The sequence below is a fragment of the Heptranchias perlo genome, chromosome 1, assembly GCF_035084215.1.
Source record: "Heptranchias perlo isolate sHepPer1 chromosome 1, sHepPer1.hap1, whole genome shotgun sequence".
Taxonomy (NCBI): domain Eukaryota; kingdom Metazoa; phylum Chordata; class Chondrichthyes; order Hexanchiformes; family Hexanchidae; genus Heptranchias; species Heptranchias perlo.
In genome coordinates, this window is record NC_090325.1 from 6,862,019 (window position 1) to 6,878,237 (window position 16,219).

At 46.3% G+C, this 16,219-nt stretch overlaps 1 protein-coding gene across 5 annotated transcripts in view; it reads right to left on the minus strand.

The window, feature by feature from the left end:
- Nucleotides 1–16,219, minus strand: part of LOC137314445 (exocyst complex component 6B) — a 628,729-nt gene that overhangs the window by 330,222 nt on the left and 282,288 nt on the right. For all 5 annotated transcript variants that reach the window (XM_067979862.1, XM_067979811.1, XM_067979897.1 and 2 more), the window contains one exon: nucleotides 3,005–3,073. In XM_067979862.1, the coding sequence (XP_067835963.1) occupies nucleotides 3,005–3,073 (69 nt within the window). The remainder of the gene's footprint in view (nucleotides 1–3,004; nucleotides 3,074–16,219) is intronic.

The window sequence follows — 16,219 nt, forward strand, 5'->3', positions numbered from 1 at the left end:
AGACGAGGCCAGAATTAGAGGAGCGCAGAGATCTCTGAAGGGCTGGAGGAGGTTACAGAGATAGGGTGGGGTGAGGCCATGGAGGCATTTGGAAACAAGGATGAGATTTTTTAAATTGAGGCTTTGCTGGACCGGGAGCCAATGTAGGTCAACGAGCACAGGGGTGAACAGGACTTGGTGCGAGTTAGGATAAGGGCAGTCTGCAACATTTCTATAGCATTCCTTGTGCACAGGGTTGCTATACAGGACAGAGGACATCAGGCAGGAGGCAGAGGGTGAAACTGAGAGGTTAGGACAAGACACAGCTGAATCAAAGGATCATTTGCATGAATTTGTAAGAAGTCAGGGGAGGGGGCGGGCGACAAAGTGAAGCCAAAGTAGTTGAAGGAGCATCCATCAGCGATGGAGCAAGGAACATGTAGCAGGCCTGTATCTTAAGAGCAGAATCTGTGCAAAGGAACATACGGTTGGCAGAAATCAGAGGGAGGGAGAGGAAGATGAGGAAGTGAACTCCAGGGGCAGGGGGACCTGTAGAGCTTGGAAAAGATGCGGTTTGGGTTAAATCAAGGCCCGGTCTCCCTTCACAGGTGGGCGTAAAAGATCCCATGGCACTATTCAAAGAGCAGGGGAATTCTCCCTGGTGTCCTGGCCAACTTTTATCCTTCAACTAACATTAAAACAGATGATCGGGTCATTATTACGTTGCGGTTTGTGGGATCTTGCTGTGCGCAAATTGGCTGCAGCGGTTCCTACATCCCAGCAGCGATTACACTTCAAAAGTACTTCACTGGCTGTAAAGCGCTTTGAGATGTCCTGAGGTCATGAAAGGCGCTATAGGAATGCAAGTTCTTTCTTTCCTTCCTTCTTTGAGAAAAGAAAGAATGGCTTCTTGGTTGTGGGGTCACTAACTGCGCAGTGCCCGTGGAACTGCACCCCGGCTGGAGAGCAGGAGGGGAACGCAGTGAACCCTGCGGTAAAGAGATCGACTGGTGTCACCTCACACACCAAATTAATGAAGCAGACCTCAACTTATATTAGAGACCACTGGTAACATTTTCCCCATATGTCTTGAAGGTGGGGGTGAGTTGGTATGTGTGGAGAAGAGAGAAGACACTGACTACATTGCCATCCAGTTACTAGAGCTACCGACGCTCGAGCAAGAATCGGCACCTTCGGGAGAGCGGGGGGGAAACTGGGACAGGAAAAAACTGGAGTAAAAAAATCTTGATTCAAAAGTATACATGTGGACCCGCAGTGCTTAAGACTTAATGTGAGATTATTTCGCTCATCTAAATTGTTATCCTGTTTTTCTGAGAGTTGTTAAGATACTGGATATCTGTACACACTACTTTTAGCTATTTACCCAGACTGACGGACTCAGGAAATGATTTCTAACTGAGGAAACTCTTCAGATTTCTACGGAGGTACAAACGAGCGCTCTTTTTACAGCCTTATCAGGAACAATAGATCCATGAAAAGATTTGAAGCACACTCGCCGCTGCCCCGCCACTGACCCCGTGGGCTAACATTTTGCCACTCTTGACCTTCCTGACAAGTTCAGTGCTTCCTGTGTCAGTGGCACCGGTTCCCAGATAGCTGAGTCTCTCCCAACTTCCAGCCTGCTGACGGTAGGACTTACACCCTCTGTCACCAAGACCCTGACCATGGACTGACCTCGAGACACAAACCACAGGACAACACTGAACTTTTGCACTGCAGATAAACACAAGGGGAGGGCGGGGGGGCGGGGGGAAGCATGAGAAACTAGTGTAGCAGGCCCAAACTTGCGGTATCTTTCCTTCCCATCTCAGCCTTGCTTTGAGCGTTCGATACAAGCTATACTAGAGATGACCTGAAGCTAGATCAGACTTTAAGAATTGGGAATAAATTAAAAGAGATAGATAGATCTTGCACTCCTCACTTTGAGACGTGGTTGTAGGGTACTGAAGAATGAAGCTTACTCCAAAGCCATGTCTCCGGGTGGGCGAGGGGTTAAACGGCGGTCGCAACAGCAGGCAGCACTGGCCAGATACCTTTCCCAGATGTGGTATTATTTTCCTGGAGTCAAGGGCTAAAAACTCTTTGCAAGGGAGAAAGCTGGCACCTCTCTGAAGCTGCGGGCTGTTGCAGTAACACGCTGCAATCTTCAAACTATATATTACAGTAGACGGGCCATAGAAAACAGAAACGAGTTGGAGGTACACGGATTAGAACGAGGTAGCACAGGTTAACGCTTTGGTTCCAATAAAGGGTCCCAACCCGAAACATTAACCTGTCTTTTCCCTTTCCAGATGCAGAAGGACCTTTCCAGCACTTTCTGTTTTTATTACCGTCATTCACAGCTCTTTTTATTTCTTTTAAATCCATCGCAAAGCATTTCTATAAAACTTTCCAATTGTTAAACATGATTTTGAATGTTCTCTGGTATAATAGCTCCACTGGCCTTGAGGCCCTCAACACAACGGGACTCTGGGCTGTTCTTCTTTTGTGTGATTCTTCCTGTGCTCTTGCGCCGTCAAGTGAGTTCTGGAATGCCCTGATATTTTTTTTAATTTGTTCATGGGATGAGGGCGTCGCTGGCGAGGCCGGCATTTATTGCCCATTCCCTAATTGCCCTTGAGAAGGTGGTGGTGAGCCGCCTTCTTGAACCGCTGCAGCCCGTGTGACAAGTTACGAGTGCAGAGTATTTAAAGCTCGCAATGCAGCGCGAGTCTCAGCACAGTTCATACAGTTTCCCGTTGATGTGACAAAACAATGGTGCAAATAAATTCTCACAATTAAATGGCTACTCGCTTGTGTCACGCTAAACCCCAACGGCCACCAAAACACACGAGAGCTTGAACCCATGGTTCCCAAAAGTCTGACCAAAAAGAGATTCATTACACCACCTTGCTGACAGACAAGCAGGTCTGGATCAAAGGGGTCCATTCTTTCAGGATCTTCAGACACCATCTTTCCCACCACCCCACCTAGAATATCATGACTGGGAGTCCAAGTGACTTACCAGTGCAGTATATATGTGCAAACATCTGTACACGGGGGAAAAGTCGACCAGATCTTGGGCACTTAGTACCTGTCAGACACATGAAACAAACACAGAAAAAAAAGAGAGAAATAAGGTGAAACTCAGTGCATGGCCCACATCCATATCAATCAATAACAATGTCAATCAAGGCAACACTTCCATAAAAACATGAAAAGCTCCAAGCAGATATCTATTATAAAAGACAGGTGTGCGGCAGCTGTTGGAAATTATCACGACAATACCAGACCTGTATGTTTTCGGTTTGGCCTGTTTCCTCAACACATGTAACCAGGCCTCTCTCGCTGGGATTAGAGCTTTTATTAAGTTGTGTCACCGGTCTTAAAGGAATCCTGCGGGATAAGGGTCCCGCAACAGGTAAAGTAATGTGAAATGTTGCTACTTACCACAAAATCATTCCCAGATTTTTACCATTTAAACTTTTTCAGAATTAATGGCACATCTGGGCAATGGATTTCAGTGTTCCATTTCAGGCAGCCAGTACCAGCATCAAACAAACCAAGCGCGGGTACAGCGCAGGTTAGAGAGTAAAGCTCCCTCTATACTGTCCCATTAAACACTCCCAGGGCAGGTACAGCATGTGTTAGATACAGAGTAAAGCTCCCTCTATACTGTCCCATTAAACACTCCCAGGGCAGGTACAGCATGTGTTAGATACAGAGTAAAGCTCCCTCTACACTGTCCCATCAAACACTCCCAGGGCAGGTACAGCACGGGTTAGATACAGAGTAAAGCTCCCTCTACACTGTCCCATCAAACACTCCCAGGGCAGGTACAGCACAGGTTAGATACAGACTAAAGCTCCCTCTACACTGTCCCATCAAACACTCCCAGGGCAGGTACAGCACGGGTTAGATACAGAGTAAAGCTCCCTCTACACTGTCCCATCAAACACTCCCAGGGCGGGTACAGCCTGGGTTAGATACAGAGTAAAGCTCCCTCTATACTATCCCATCAAACACTCCCAGGGCAGGTACAGCATGGGTTAGATACAGAGTAAAGCTCCCTCTACACTGTCCCATCAAACACTCCCAGGGCGGGTACAGCACGGGTTAGATACAGAGTAAAGCTCCCTCTACACTGTCCCATCAAACACTCCCAGGGCAGGTACAGCATGGGTTAGATACAGAGTAAAGCTCCCTCTACACTGTCCCATCAATCACTCCCAGGGCAGGTACAGCATGGGTTAGATACAGAGTAAAGCTCCCTCTACACTGTCCCATCAAACACTCCCAGGGCAGGTACAGCACGGGTTAGATACAGAGTAAAGCTCCCTCTACACTGTCCCATCAAACACTCCCAGGGCAGGTACAGCACAGGTTAGATACAGAGTAAAGCTCCCTCTACACTGTCCCATCAAACACTCCCAGGTCTGGTACAATATGGATTAGGCGCAGAATACAGCTCCCTCTATTGAAATTTTCAAGACTGAGATTGATAGATTTTTGTTGGGTAAGGGTATCAAGGGATATGGGACAAAGGCGGTTAAATGGAGTTAAGCTACAGGTCAGCCATGATCTAATCTAATTTTGGTTACACCTCCTAAAATCTCCTTCTTCGACTCGGTGTCCATTTTCTTTGCCAGATGATGCCTCCGTGACGTGTACGTTTGCCCACCCTCCTAGATTGTCCGGGAATCTCCCGGGCACTGCTGCTAACAACCCAGGAGAAAAGCATGCAGCAACCTCTTCACGTTTATGTACTTCTCGCCCGAAACCCTTCCTGCATCCCACTCCCACCGTCGTACCTGCCTTCCTGGAGCTCGAGGCTCTGCAGTTACAACTGAAATTTCCTCATTGCTGACCCCGCCCCGGTTTTGCTGCACTTTAAGGCCAGGTCACTGTGGCAAATGGAGCAGGACCTGCCACCAGGAAATTCCAGGCCTATTACTTGTAAGAATTTCAACTGAGGCAGCCTGCAAGCTTGCAACTGGTAAACAAAGTTATTATTCTGACTGTAAGAAGGGGAGAAAGGGCCTTATTTTTTGTCATGCAATCTGATCCGACGATTGGTGAATGCACCAAAAAACCCTGTGCTCCTAATTGGTAATCGTGTCTAGTAAATGAACCTGTGAAATATGTTGTGTGCCAGGGTCCGATTTGAAGTCAGTTTTTAAATGTCCACCGAGTACTTTGTGCTCTCTATTCTGCTCACTATAAAAATATAAAGGAAACAGACTGGTTGTTTGAGACAAACAAAGGTTGCCTGCCCCGGTGGTGTTGCCCTGACTGGAGAGAGCACGACAAATGGTGCAGCTCCTCTCAATCAGTTGACATCGATTCATTTGCCGTTCCTGGATTAAAGTGGGAACATAGGAACAGGAGTAGGCCCCTCCAGCCTGTTCTACCATTCAATTAGATTAAGGCTGATCTGTGTCTTAGTCCATTTACCCGCCTTAGTTCCGTGACCCTTTATACTCTTACACATTATAAATCTATCAATCTCAGTTTTGAAATTTTCAATTGACCCCCAGCCTCAACAGCTTTTTGCGGGGGGGGCGGGGGAAAGAGTTCCAGATTTCTACTACCACCAGGGTTCCGTATTAAAAAAAAACATACATTTTTACACTCTAAACCTAATTTATTTTATAACATATGATATAATCGTGAACCAGCCAGTTACAACAAAGTAGCTCTCTGTAATCTATGCAAAGTTGCTGATGCATACGGGTAGCTTGCCACAGATTTTTGTCCTTGGCCACTCCAAACCTGGCACATATCACAAATGTCTACATGACATGATTCCAAACATTTCTGTCCAAATCGTGCATCGAGTTTAATAAAAATTCTCGTGTCCTATAACATAATTATCCTACATTATCTTAGGAATGCTAGAGTCCTGAATAATAAAGCTGGCTTGTGACTCACACAAGGGACCCAACCTTTCTAAGGTAAATGTAGTAACAACTGTAAATAGGGGGAATGGGTCAGGTGATCAAACATCACATGATCCAGGAATACATCCAACCAGAGCTGGCAACACTAGTGAAGCAACTTGGGACATTTGTTCTACATTAAAGGCGCTGTATAAATGCACATTGTTGCTGTTGTTGTTGTATTCAATGCCTTCATCTCAATAAAACATTTATTTAAAATGATTGGCTTTTTGAAATAAAGCTTAAGAAAAAGAAAAACCTCCCATGAAGTTCAGAGCTGAATATATTATATTTAAAAATTACAGATGGCCTGGACTGTTTTCAAGGCTGTAATCACAACTCAGGGTTCAGAGGATGCTTACAAACCACAACTAAATCCAGAGATGAGATTACAGATTCAAAATCTTTACCATTTATCCACTGTTTATCATACATATTACAGAGTTCACTCATGGAGGGCGAGAGGGAGAGGGAGGTTATTCTATCCTTTCATGGTAGATATCACCCTGTGCAGTCCATGTTGCCGAGAAGTGATAACATCTGCTTTCGAAGATTAGCAACAGCAATGTAGTCACTACATCTTTTAGTGAATCACAATCAACTGTCCAGCGCCCATCATTCTCTATAAAGCAGGCAAATTGTTAACAAGGGCTATTTCACTTGCACGTGACAACAGCTTTAAAACCTTACTGCAACAAATAAAAAAGGAAAAGAGAAAAGAAAGAGGAAGACTTGCATTTATATAGCACCTTTCACCACCTCAGGACATCCCAAAGTGTTTTAAAGCCAGTGAAGTTCTTTTGCAGTGTAGCCACTGTTGTAATGTAGGAAACACAAAGCCAATTTGGCACACAGCAAGGTCCCACAAACAGCAATGAGATAATGACCAGATTATCTGTTTTATGGTGTTGGTTGAAGAATAAATCTTGGCCAGGACACTGGGGAGAACTCTCCTGCTCTTCTTCAAATAGTGACATCCACCTGAGAGATCAGGCAGGGCCCTGGTTTAACATCTCATCTGATCTGAAAGACAGTACCTCTGACAATGCAGCACTGAAGTGTCAGTCTGGACCATAAACTCAAGTCTTGAACTCACAACCTTCTGACTCAGAGGCAAGAGTGCTACCACTGAGCCCAGGCTGACTGACATTTGACAGGACATACATACCCACATGCCAAATTCCAAATCTTGACTTGGCTATTTAATGATGCACTACAACCGTGGCTAGAAACTAAGACAATTTTAAGCTTGCAGATTGTAAAAGTGTTGACCAATATGGTACTGTGCCAACTTAACCATTTGCTATTTACAATCTTGTCCAGCATAAGTCTTTACAGTCAGAGTTAAAACTGAAGTTAAACAAATCAGGGTCCAATTCATCCAGGGCTTTCTCCCGTGCACCTCCTAGCGGATATATACATTCCTGTAAGTGTTATCCGACTCTCAGAACTTTAATAAGGTAACATGATCCAATTACCCTGGAGTTATTACACCATTAAGTCCTTAAGACTTCTTACAGCAACTCCAAATCGTCTCAAATATGCTATTCTGTAGTCTCTGGATTCTATTACCATTAATGATGATTGCGTCTAATAAGAGGTAATGACATACATTTTCAGTGGCATGGCATCAATGAAAACCAGATAAATCCCACTCAGTGGGTTAATTCTCAATTACAGAGAACCTTAAATATAAACATGCTGTTTTGGGGAAATTAAAATTCACCTCAGGGTAGCTAATTTTTGCTTTTTGTACTCGACTGAGTGAGGGATGTTGGTGCTGGAGAGTAGATCACCAGTATTGACAGCTTGTGGTGCCAAGTCAGGTACAGGGCCACTAAGACGCACATTTGCGGCGCTGGCATCGACAGCAACGTTTCCACCATCAGAGAAGTCGGTTTCACCGGGAGGCAGCGGTGCCGCCTGCAGCGAGTGCAAATGGCCGGCCAGAGCAGGCAAGCATACTCCTGCCCGCAATTTTCATGCAGCTGACTTTGCACAGACACTGGGAAAGGTCCGTGGCCAGATGGCAAAATTGCGGCTTTTAAACAACCGTGCAGGTTCACGTGTGGTCAAGTGGGGAAGGAGCAGTGGGGGGGGGGGGGGGGGGGGAGGAAATGGAGTTATCCCACTCCTTTATACAAAAACAAAACTCATGCACAACTGAATTGTAAACAACAAAGTAATGTCACAACAAATGAGACAGAAGTGCAACGGCACGAGGATTTACTCAACAACTTACATTATGTAGTGCCTCTAACGGCGGAGAATGTCCAAAGACAGTCCGCAGTTGGAGGTCAGGGCCCAACGGGTGGGTTTTCAGGAGACTTCTAATGGTGGAGAGAGATGTAAGTGGGGTTTTGGAAAAAAGTTACAGCGTGGGTAAGATGGCTGAAGGCTCTCAGCGATGGTAAAGTGGAGGAAGGGAGAGGACACACGGTAGACCTGAGTCAGAAGATCGAAGATTGCAAGCAGAGACGTAGGGCTGGAGCAGGTTGCAGAATCAGGAAGAACGAGACCGCGGAAAGATGCGTAGACCAGGACCTTGAGTTTAATGTGCTGAGGAATGAGGAGGGTGACAAGGGAGGCAGGAACTTTGTACAAGGTCGGATGTGTGCGGCCAAGTTCTGCATGAGTTGACGTTGGAAAAGTTGGAGGTAACGAAGACATGAATGAGGGTTTCAACCGGAATGGGAGTGAAATAGAGATGAAGACAGGCGATGTTTCACAGCTGGAAGTGGGAAGTTCTGGTCATGAACTGGAGTGGGGTTTGCGGGTCAAGCAGGACAACAACACTGGCTCACTATCTGGTTGAGTTGCAGGAAAGGTTTCGTCTCGGCTCTTCCCTTTCTATCAGATATGGTACTACATCCTGGTTCAATCATTCTGCCCATCGCATCTGGACTTTTAGTCATTCTGAAGTATCCTGAGCCAACGTAATCTCTGCTCATAACCTCTGTAAATCGATTATCAGAGCTACTAAACACAACTTTACAGAAAAACACCAACTGCTGGTGTATTTCCACTCTCCTTCTGATCCTTAGCCAAAACGCTCTCTCGTAACATCTGTGAATCCTTCTTCCCACTTCTCTTCTGATGGTATAGTTGCTGACAAACTTTTATCCTTCCAAGTTGAATCTCGATGACCTTGGGAGAGAATCTCCCTCCATTGCTCCATTCAGTTTGACCATAATGGGTAACATCAAATTTTACCCCGCCAAGTCTGTCAAATCCTGGACTCTGCCAAGACCTGTGTTCCTGATGGCATCCCTCCTACTGTCCTAAATATCTGGGGTTCTAAACCCTGTCCTGTGCCATCTCTTCAATCTCTCTCCTCCCCCCATCCGACCACCACCCCCACCCCCAACCCAGTCCACTTTTCTTTGGAAATTTGCTTATTTTCTTTAAAAAAAATGATCCCTCTTGCTTTTCTAACTAAGATCCTATTCCTTTGCAGCAGTACTTTCGGGTCAGGAAAGTTGCTCTTAACTCTCAAGTAATCCAAATCTTCAAAAGTTCTTGCTTAATTACTGATCCCCAGTTTGACTTTTGGCTTGGTTATTCCACTGGTGAAATCTGCCTACATTACACACCTCCGGAACTCTGCTCTTAAACACAGGTACAATATCGGTCAATGACATCAAAACTGCAGTACTCCTCACCTCCCTTATTCTTTACTTCCTCATAACCTTCAGGCTTTTAAAACCCAAGTTTGATGTCAATCAATCACTACTTCCTGATGCACTTCTGCTTCTCTCTTCATGTTTGGTGGCATCCTGCACTATGGGTCTTGTCCCTTTAATGTTCATCTTGGTCACTCCAAAAATACCCCCACAAATTGCAACAAGACGAGATGAAGAGCTCCACTGTCTGGAGGGGCCACAGGCAATATCCTGACATGCCACCACGGCCCTTCATACAACCTGCCTGGGTCGAGGGTCACAGGAATCCACAGGAATAACCTTTCAAAACAAGACTGCTGAAACTAAAAGCTTATTACTTGTGATATGGTGCCACAGAGTGTAGCGCCTAGGCGGCTGAAGGCATGGCTGACGAGGGCCAGAGTTGGAGGAATGGGGAGTTCATTGGGGGTGGGTGGTTGTAGGGCAGGAGTAGGTGACAGAGATAGGGAGGGGTGGGGCCATGAAGTGATTTAAACACGAGGATAAGAATTTTGAACTTGAGGTGTTGGCGACAGGAGCCAATGTGCATCAGCAAAGACAGGGTAATGGGCACGCAGGACGCACAGAATAGGATACAGGATGCAGAGTCTTGGATGAGCTGGTTTATGGAGGATGGGAAATAGTTGTGTCTGGAGATGACAAATGGGTGGATCAAGGTTTCATTGGTGGATGGACTGAGTTAGGGACAGAGGCAGGTGAGGTTACGGATGGGAAGTAGGCGGTCTCTGTGATGGACAGGATTTTGGGGTCAGAAACTCAAAGTATCAATTGATTTAGAATAAGAAGAGGGATTTCACAAGAACATTAGAACTTTCAGGTACAGGAAACAAGCCATCTCCCTTTTTCACACTTCCACCAACCTACCACATTCCCTACTCTCTCCAGGAAGACATCAAATTGTCTCTAGAACTGTCTGATAACTCTTCAGTGTCCTTCCTTCTATGTATTCCAAATTCCACAACCTTTTGGATGAAAATGATCACCCTCAACCTTCCTTCTTGCTTCTAACTGCCTTTACCTTGTTTGAGCGCTTCACCAAAGCCTGAATCAATTTCTGGCATAACTGATCTCCCTGAGGAGTACTGAAGTTATGCTTCAGTTGTGTAGAGTCTTGGTCAGGCCCCATCTGGGGTTCTGGGCACCGCACCTCAAGAAGGATATACTGGCCTTGGAGGGGGTGCAGCGCAGATTCACCAGAATGGTACCGGGGCTTACAGGGTTAAGTTGTGAGGACAGGTGGTATAAATTTGGTTTGTATTCCCTTGAGTATAGACGATTAAGGGGTGATCTGATCGAGGTATTTAAAATGATAAAAGGATTCAATAGGGTAGATAGGAGAGAAACTATTTACTCTAGTGGGGGAATCAAAAATGAGAGGACACAATCTTAAAATTAGAACCAGGCCATCCAGGAGGGAAATTAGAGAGCACTTTTTCACACAAAGGGTAGAAGAAATCTAGAACACTCCCCCCACCCACCCCCGACAAAAGGCTGTGGATGCTGGAACAATTGGAGCTTTCAAGACTGAGACCGATAGATTTTTGTTAGGTAAGGGTATCAAGGGATATGGAGCTAAGGCGGGTAAATGGAGTTGAGGTGCAGATCAGCCATGATCGAGCTGAATGACAGGGGGGCTGAATGGCCCTGTTCCTATGTTCCAAGTAGAAAGCGTACAAGGGTACGATAGCATAGTGGTTATGTTATTAGACTAGTAATCAGCAGACCTAAACTAATAATCCAGAATTATAAGTTCAAATCCTGCCACAGCAGCAAGAGAATTTAAATTCCGTTAATAAAATGGAATAAAAAGCTAGTATCAGAAATGGTGACCATAATACCACCAGATTGTAATAAAAACCCATCTGGTTCACTAATGCTCTTTAGGGAGGAAAAAACCTGCCATCCTTAACCGGTCTGCCTTATATATGACTCCAAACCCACAGCAATGTGGTTGATTCTTAACAGCCGAGCAAGCCCACTCAGGTGTGCAATCCCGCTACAGAAAATCATAGTAAGAATAAAACCGGACGGACCACCGGACACGACAAAGGCAAATCAAGCCCCGTCGACCCTGCAAAGTCCTTCTCACTAACAACTCACTTGTGCCAAAATTGAGAGAGCTGTCCCACAGACTAGTCAAGCAAAGCCTGACATTATCATACCTTTCAACCAATGTCCCAGACTCCTCCATCACCATCCCTGAGGTATGTCCTGACCCACCAAGAGGGAGTGGCCCTGGGAGTCCTCAACGTTGACTCCGGACCCAATGAAATCTCATCGCATCAGGTCAATCGCGGACAAGGAAACCACCTGCAGATTACCGCCTAAAGCCCTCCCTCAGCTGATGAATCAGTCTTCCTTCATGTTGAGCACCACTCACAAGGGTAGCAAGGGCACGGAATGCACTCTGGATGGGGGACCGCAATGTTCACCACCAATGACCGAGCTGGCCGAGTCCTAAAGGACATAGCTGCTAGACTGGGCCTGTGGCAGATGGTGAGCGAACCAACACGAGGGAAAAACCTACTTGACGTCGATCCTCACCAATCTACCTGTGGCAGATGCACCTGTCCATGACAGTATTGGTAGGAGTGACCACCGCACAGTCCTTGTGGACATGAAGGCCCGTCTTACCCACCGAGGACACCGTCCATCGTGTTGTGTGGCACTACCACCGTGCTAAATGGGATAGATTCAGAACAGATCTAGCAGCTCAAAACTGGGCATCCACGAGGCGCTGTGGGTCAGCAGCAGCAGGATTGTATTCCAGCACAATCTGTAACCTCATGGCCCGGCATATTCCTCACTCTACCATTACCAACAAGCCAGGGGATCAACCCTGGTTCAATGAGGAGTGTAGAAGAGCATGCCAGGAGCAGCACCAGATGTATCTAAAAGTGAGGTGCCAACCTGGTGAAGCTACAACACAAGACTACATGCATGTTAAACAGTGGAAGCAGCATGCTACAGACATAGCTAAGCGATCCCACAACCAACGGATCAGATCAAAGCTCTGCAGTCCTGCCACATCCAGTCGTTAATGGTGGTGGACAATTAAACAACTAACGGGAGGAGGAGGCTCCGTGAACATGCCCATCATCAATGGTGGCAGAACGTAGCACATGAATGTAAAAGACAAGGGTGAAGCGTTTGCAACCATCTTCAGCCAAAAGTGCCGAGTGGATGATCCATCTTGGCCTCCTCCCAAATCCCCAACATCACAGAAGCCAGTCTTCAGCCAATTCGATTCATATGGCCATTCCTTCATCGTCACTGGGTCAAAATCCAAGAACTCCCTACCTAACAGAACTGTGGGAGAACCTTTACCACAAGGCTTGCAGCGGTTTAAGAACGCCGCTCACCACCACCGTCTCAAGGGCAATTAGGGATGGGCAATAAATGCTGGCCTCGCCACTGATGCCCACAGCCCATGAACGAATAAAAAAAAGACGTGATCTTGCTCCTCTTTTGTTGTTTGCAGGACCTTTTTGCACGTACAGCTTGGAAAACAGCACACCCAAAAACATTAATTGTTCTGTACCAATTCATCAAATGGAACTGACTTGTCACTGCATTATAAAAATTAAAGGAATTTTGGCTGATACAACCGTATCACGTCAAAAACATCCACTTATTGCTGCAATCAGACCATCTCATTGAACATTGTTTGTTTCCTTCAGAGCCGTTAAACAGTCATCGGGGCTGAGCAAAAACAACACAACAAAGAGCAATCTTCATGTCTGTTGGGCTGCACGTCATTGGAAATCGGACGTGTTGGCGGCCCACGAGACGTGGAAGCCGTTTACGTCAGATGAAAAGGGCTGGGTTCCAAGGGTCCGCGAGAGGCTCACGTTCCACAGCGGAGCAAGGAGGAAATGGGCAATCAGCGTTTAAAAAGTGAAAGATGTTATTTTTTTCCTAAATGGCTCTACATCAAAAACATGCAGCCGGCCAGTTAAGAAATGCCAAATGTGATTGCACTGCTGGTGAAAACAACGACAGGATCTGATAGCGCTGGACAAGGCCATGTGTCAGGTGTGACCAGCCACGGCATGCTTGTGCTTCACTGACTCACAGACGCATTTCCCATTTAAGTTTAAAACAGGGGAGGCAGGAATTGAAATGAACAGCGTAAAGGGTTTCTCCCCTGATGACCTTAAGGCATGATGTGGCGCTGAGCCAGACAGACCAGAAGGTCACAGGTTCTATTCCTGCATGATCTCCTCTGGGGGGGGGGACTTAAGGCACTACAATTGGTCTCATCACCACAGAGACGGGGAAGGGAATAATCAGCCAGGGTTCCCTGCCCCTGATCACTGTCCCCCTTCCAGAAAGAGTCCACTTGTGGACGACGGGCACAAATCTGTGTACACGTCGTCCTGGAGAATTGCAAAAGTTGCACCCTTGTTCGAAAAAAATTGTAAGGATAAACCCAGCAACTATAGGCCAGTCAGTTTAACCTCAGTGGTGGGGAAACTTCTAAAAATGATAATCCGGGAGAGAATTAACAGTCACTTGGACGAGTGTGGATTGATTAGGGAAAAGCCAGCACGGATTTGTTAAAGGCAAATCGTGTTTAACTCAGCTGATAGAGTTTTTTGATGAGGTAACAGAGAGGGTAGATGACGGCAATGCAATTGATTTGGTGTGTATGGACTTTCAAAAGGCGTTTGAAAGGCTTATCAGCAAGGTTGCGGCCCATGGAATAAAGGGGGTAGTAGCAACATGGATACAGAATTGGCTAAGGGACAGGAAACAGAGAGTAGTTATGTGAATGGTTGTTTTTCAGACTGGAGGGAGGTGTGCAGTGGTGTTTTCAGGGGTCGGTGCTGGGGCCACTGCTTTTTTGATATATATTAAGGACTTGGACTTGGGTGTACAAGGCACAATTTCACAATTTACAGATGACACAAAACTTGACACGGCAGTAAACAGTGAGGAGGATAGTGATAGACTTCAAAAGGAAATAGACAAGCTGGTGGCATGGGCGGACACGTGGCAGATGAAATTTAACGCAGAAAAATGCGAAGTGATACATTTCGGTAGGAAGAACGAAGAGAGGCAATATAAACTAGAGGGCACAAATGTAAAAGGGGTACAAGAACAGAGAGATCTGGGGGTATATGTGCGCAAATCGTTGAAGGTGGCAGGGCAGGTTGAGAAAGTGGTTAAAAAAAGCACATGGGATCCTGGGCTTTATCAATGGAGGCACAGAGTACAAAAGTATAGAAGTCATGATGAACCTTTATAAAACTCTGGTTCGGCCACAGCCGAAGTATTGTGTCCAGTTCTGGGCATCGCACTTTAGGAAAGATATGAAGGCCTTAGAGAGGGTGCAGAAGAGATTTACTGAAATGATTCCAGGGATGAAGGACTTTAGTTACGTGGATAGACTGGAGAAGCTTGGAACAGAGATGGTCGCGAGGAGATTTGCTAGAGGTATTCAAAATCATGAAAGGTCCAGACAGAGTAGAGAGAGAGAAACTGTTCCCATTGGCGGAAGGGTCAAGAACCAGAGGACATAGATTTAAGGTGATTGGCAAAAGAACCAAAGGTGACATGACAAAAAACTTTTATTACACAGCAAGTGGTTAGGATCTGGAATGCACTGCCCGAAGGGGTGGTGGAGGCAGATTCAATCATGGCCTTCAAAAGGGAACTGGATAAGTACTTGAAAGGAAAAAAATTGCATGGATTGTTTTTTTTCCATTCGTTCATGGGATGTGGACGTCGCTGGCGAGGCCGGCATTTATTGCCCATCCCTAATTGCCCTTGAGAAGGTGGTGGTGAGCCGTCTTCTTGAACCGCCGCAATCCGTGTGGTGAAAGTTCTCCCAGTGCTGTTAGGAAGGGAATTCCAGGAATTTGACACAGCAATGATGAAGGAACGGTGCAATCATCAGTGAACATCCCCATTTCTGACCTTATGATGGAGGGAAGGTCATTGATGAAGCAGCTGAAGATGGTTGGGCCTAGGACACTGCCCTGAGGAACTCCTGCAGCAATGTCCTGGGGCTGAGATGATTGGCCTCCAATAACCACTACCATCTTCCTTTGTGCTAGATATGACTCCAGCCACTGGAGAGTTTTCCCCCTGATTCCCATTGACTTCAATTTTACCATGGCTCCTTGGTGCCACACTCGGTCAAATGCTGCCTTGATGTCAAGGGCAGTCACTCTCACCTCACCTCTGGAATTCAGCTCTTTTGTCCATGTTTGGACCAAGGCTGTAATGAGGTCTGGAGCAGAGTGGTCCTGGCGGAACCCAAACAGAGCATCGGTGAGCAGGTTATTGGTGAGTAAGTGCCGCTTGATAGCACTGTCGACGACACCTTCCATCACTTTGCTGCTGATTGAGAGCAGACTGAAGGGCAATAATTGGCCGGATTGGATTTGTCCTGCTTTTTGTGGACAGGACATACCTGGGCAATTTTCCACATTGTCGGGTAGATGCCAATGTTGTAGCTGTACTGGAACAGCTTGGCTAGAGGCGCGGCTAGCTCTGGAGCACAAGTCTTCAGCACTACAGCCGGGATGTTGTCGGGGCCCATAGCCTTTGCTGTATCCAGTGCACTCAGCCGTTTCTTGATATCACGTGGAGTGAATCGAATTGGCTGAA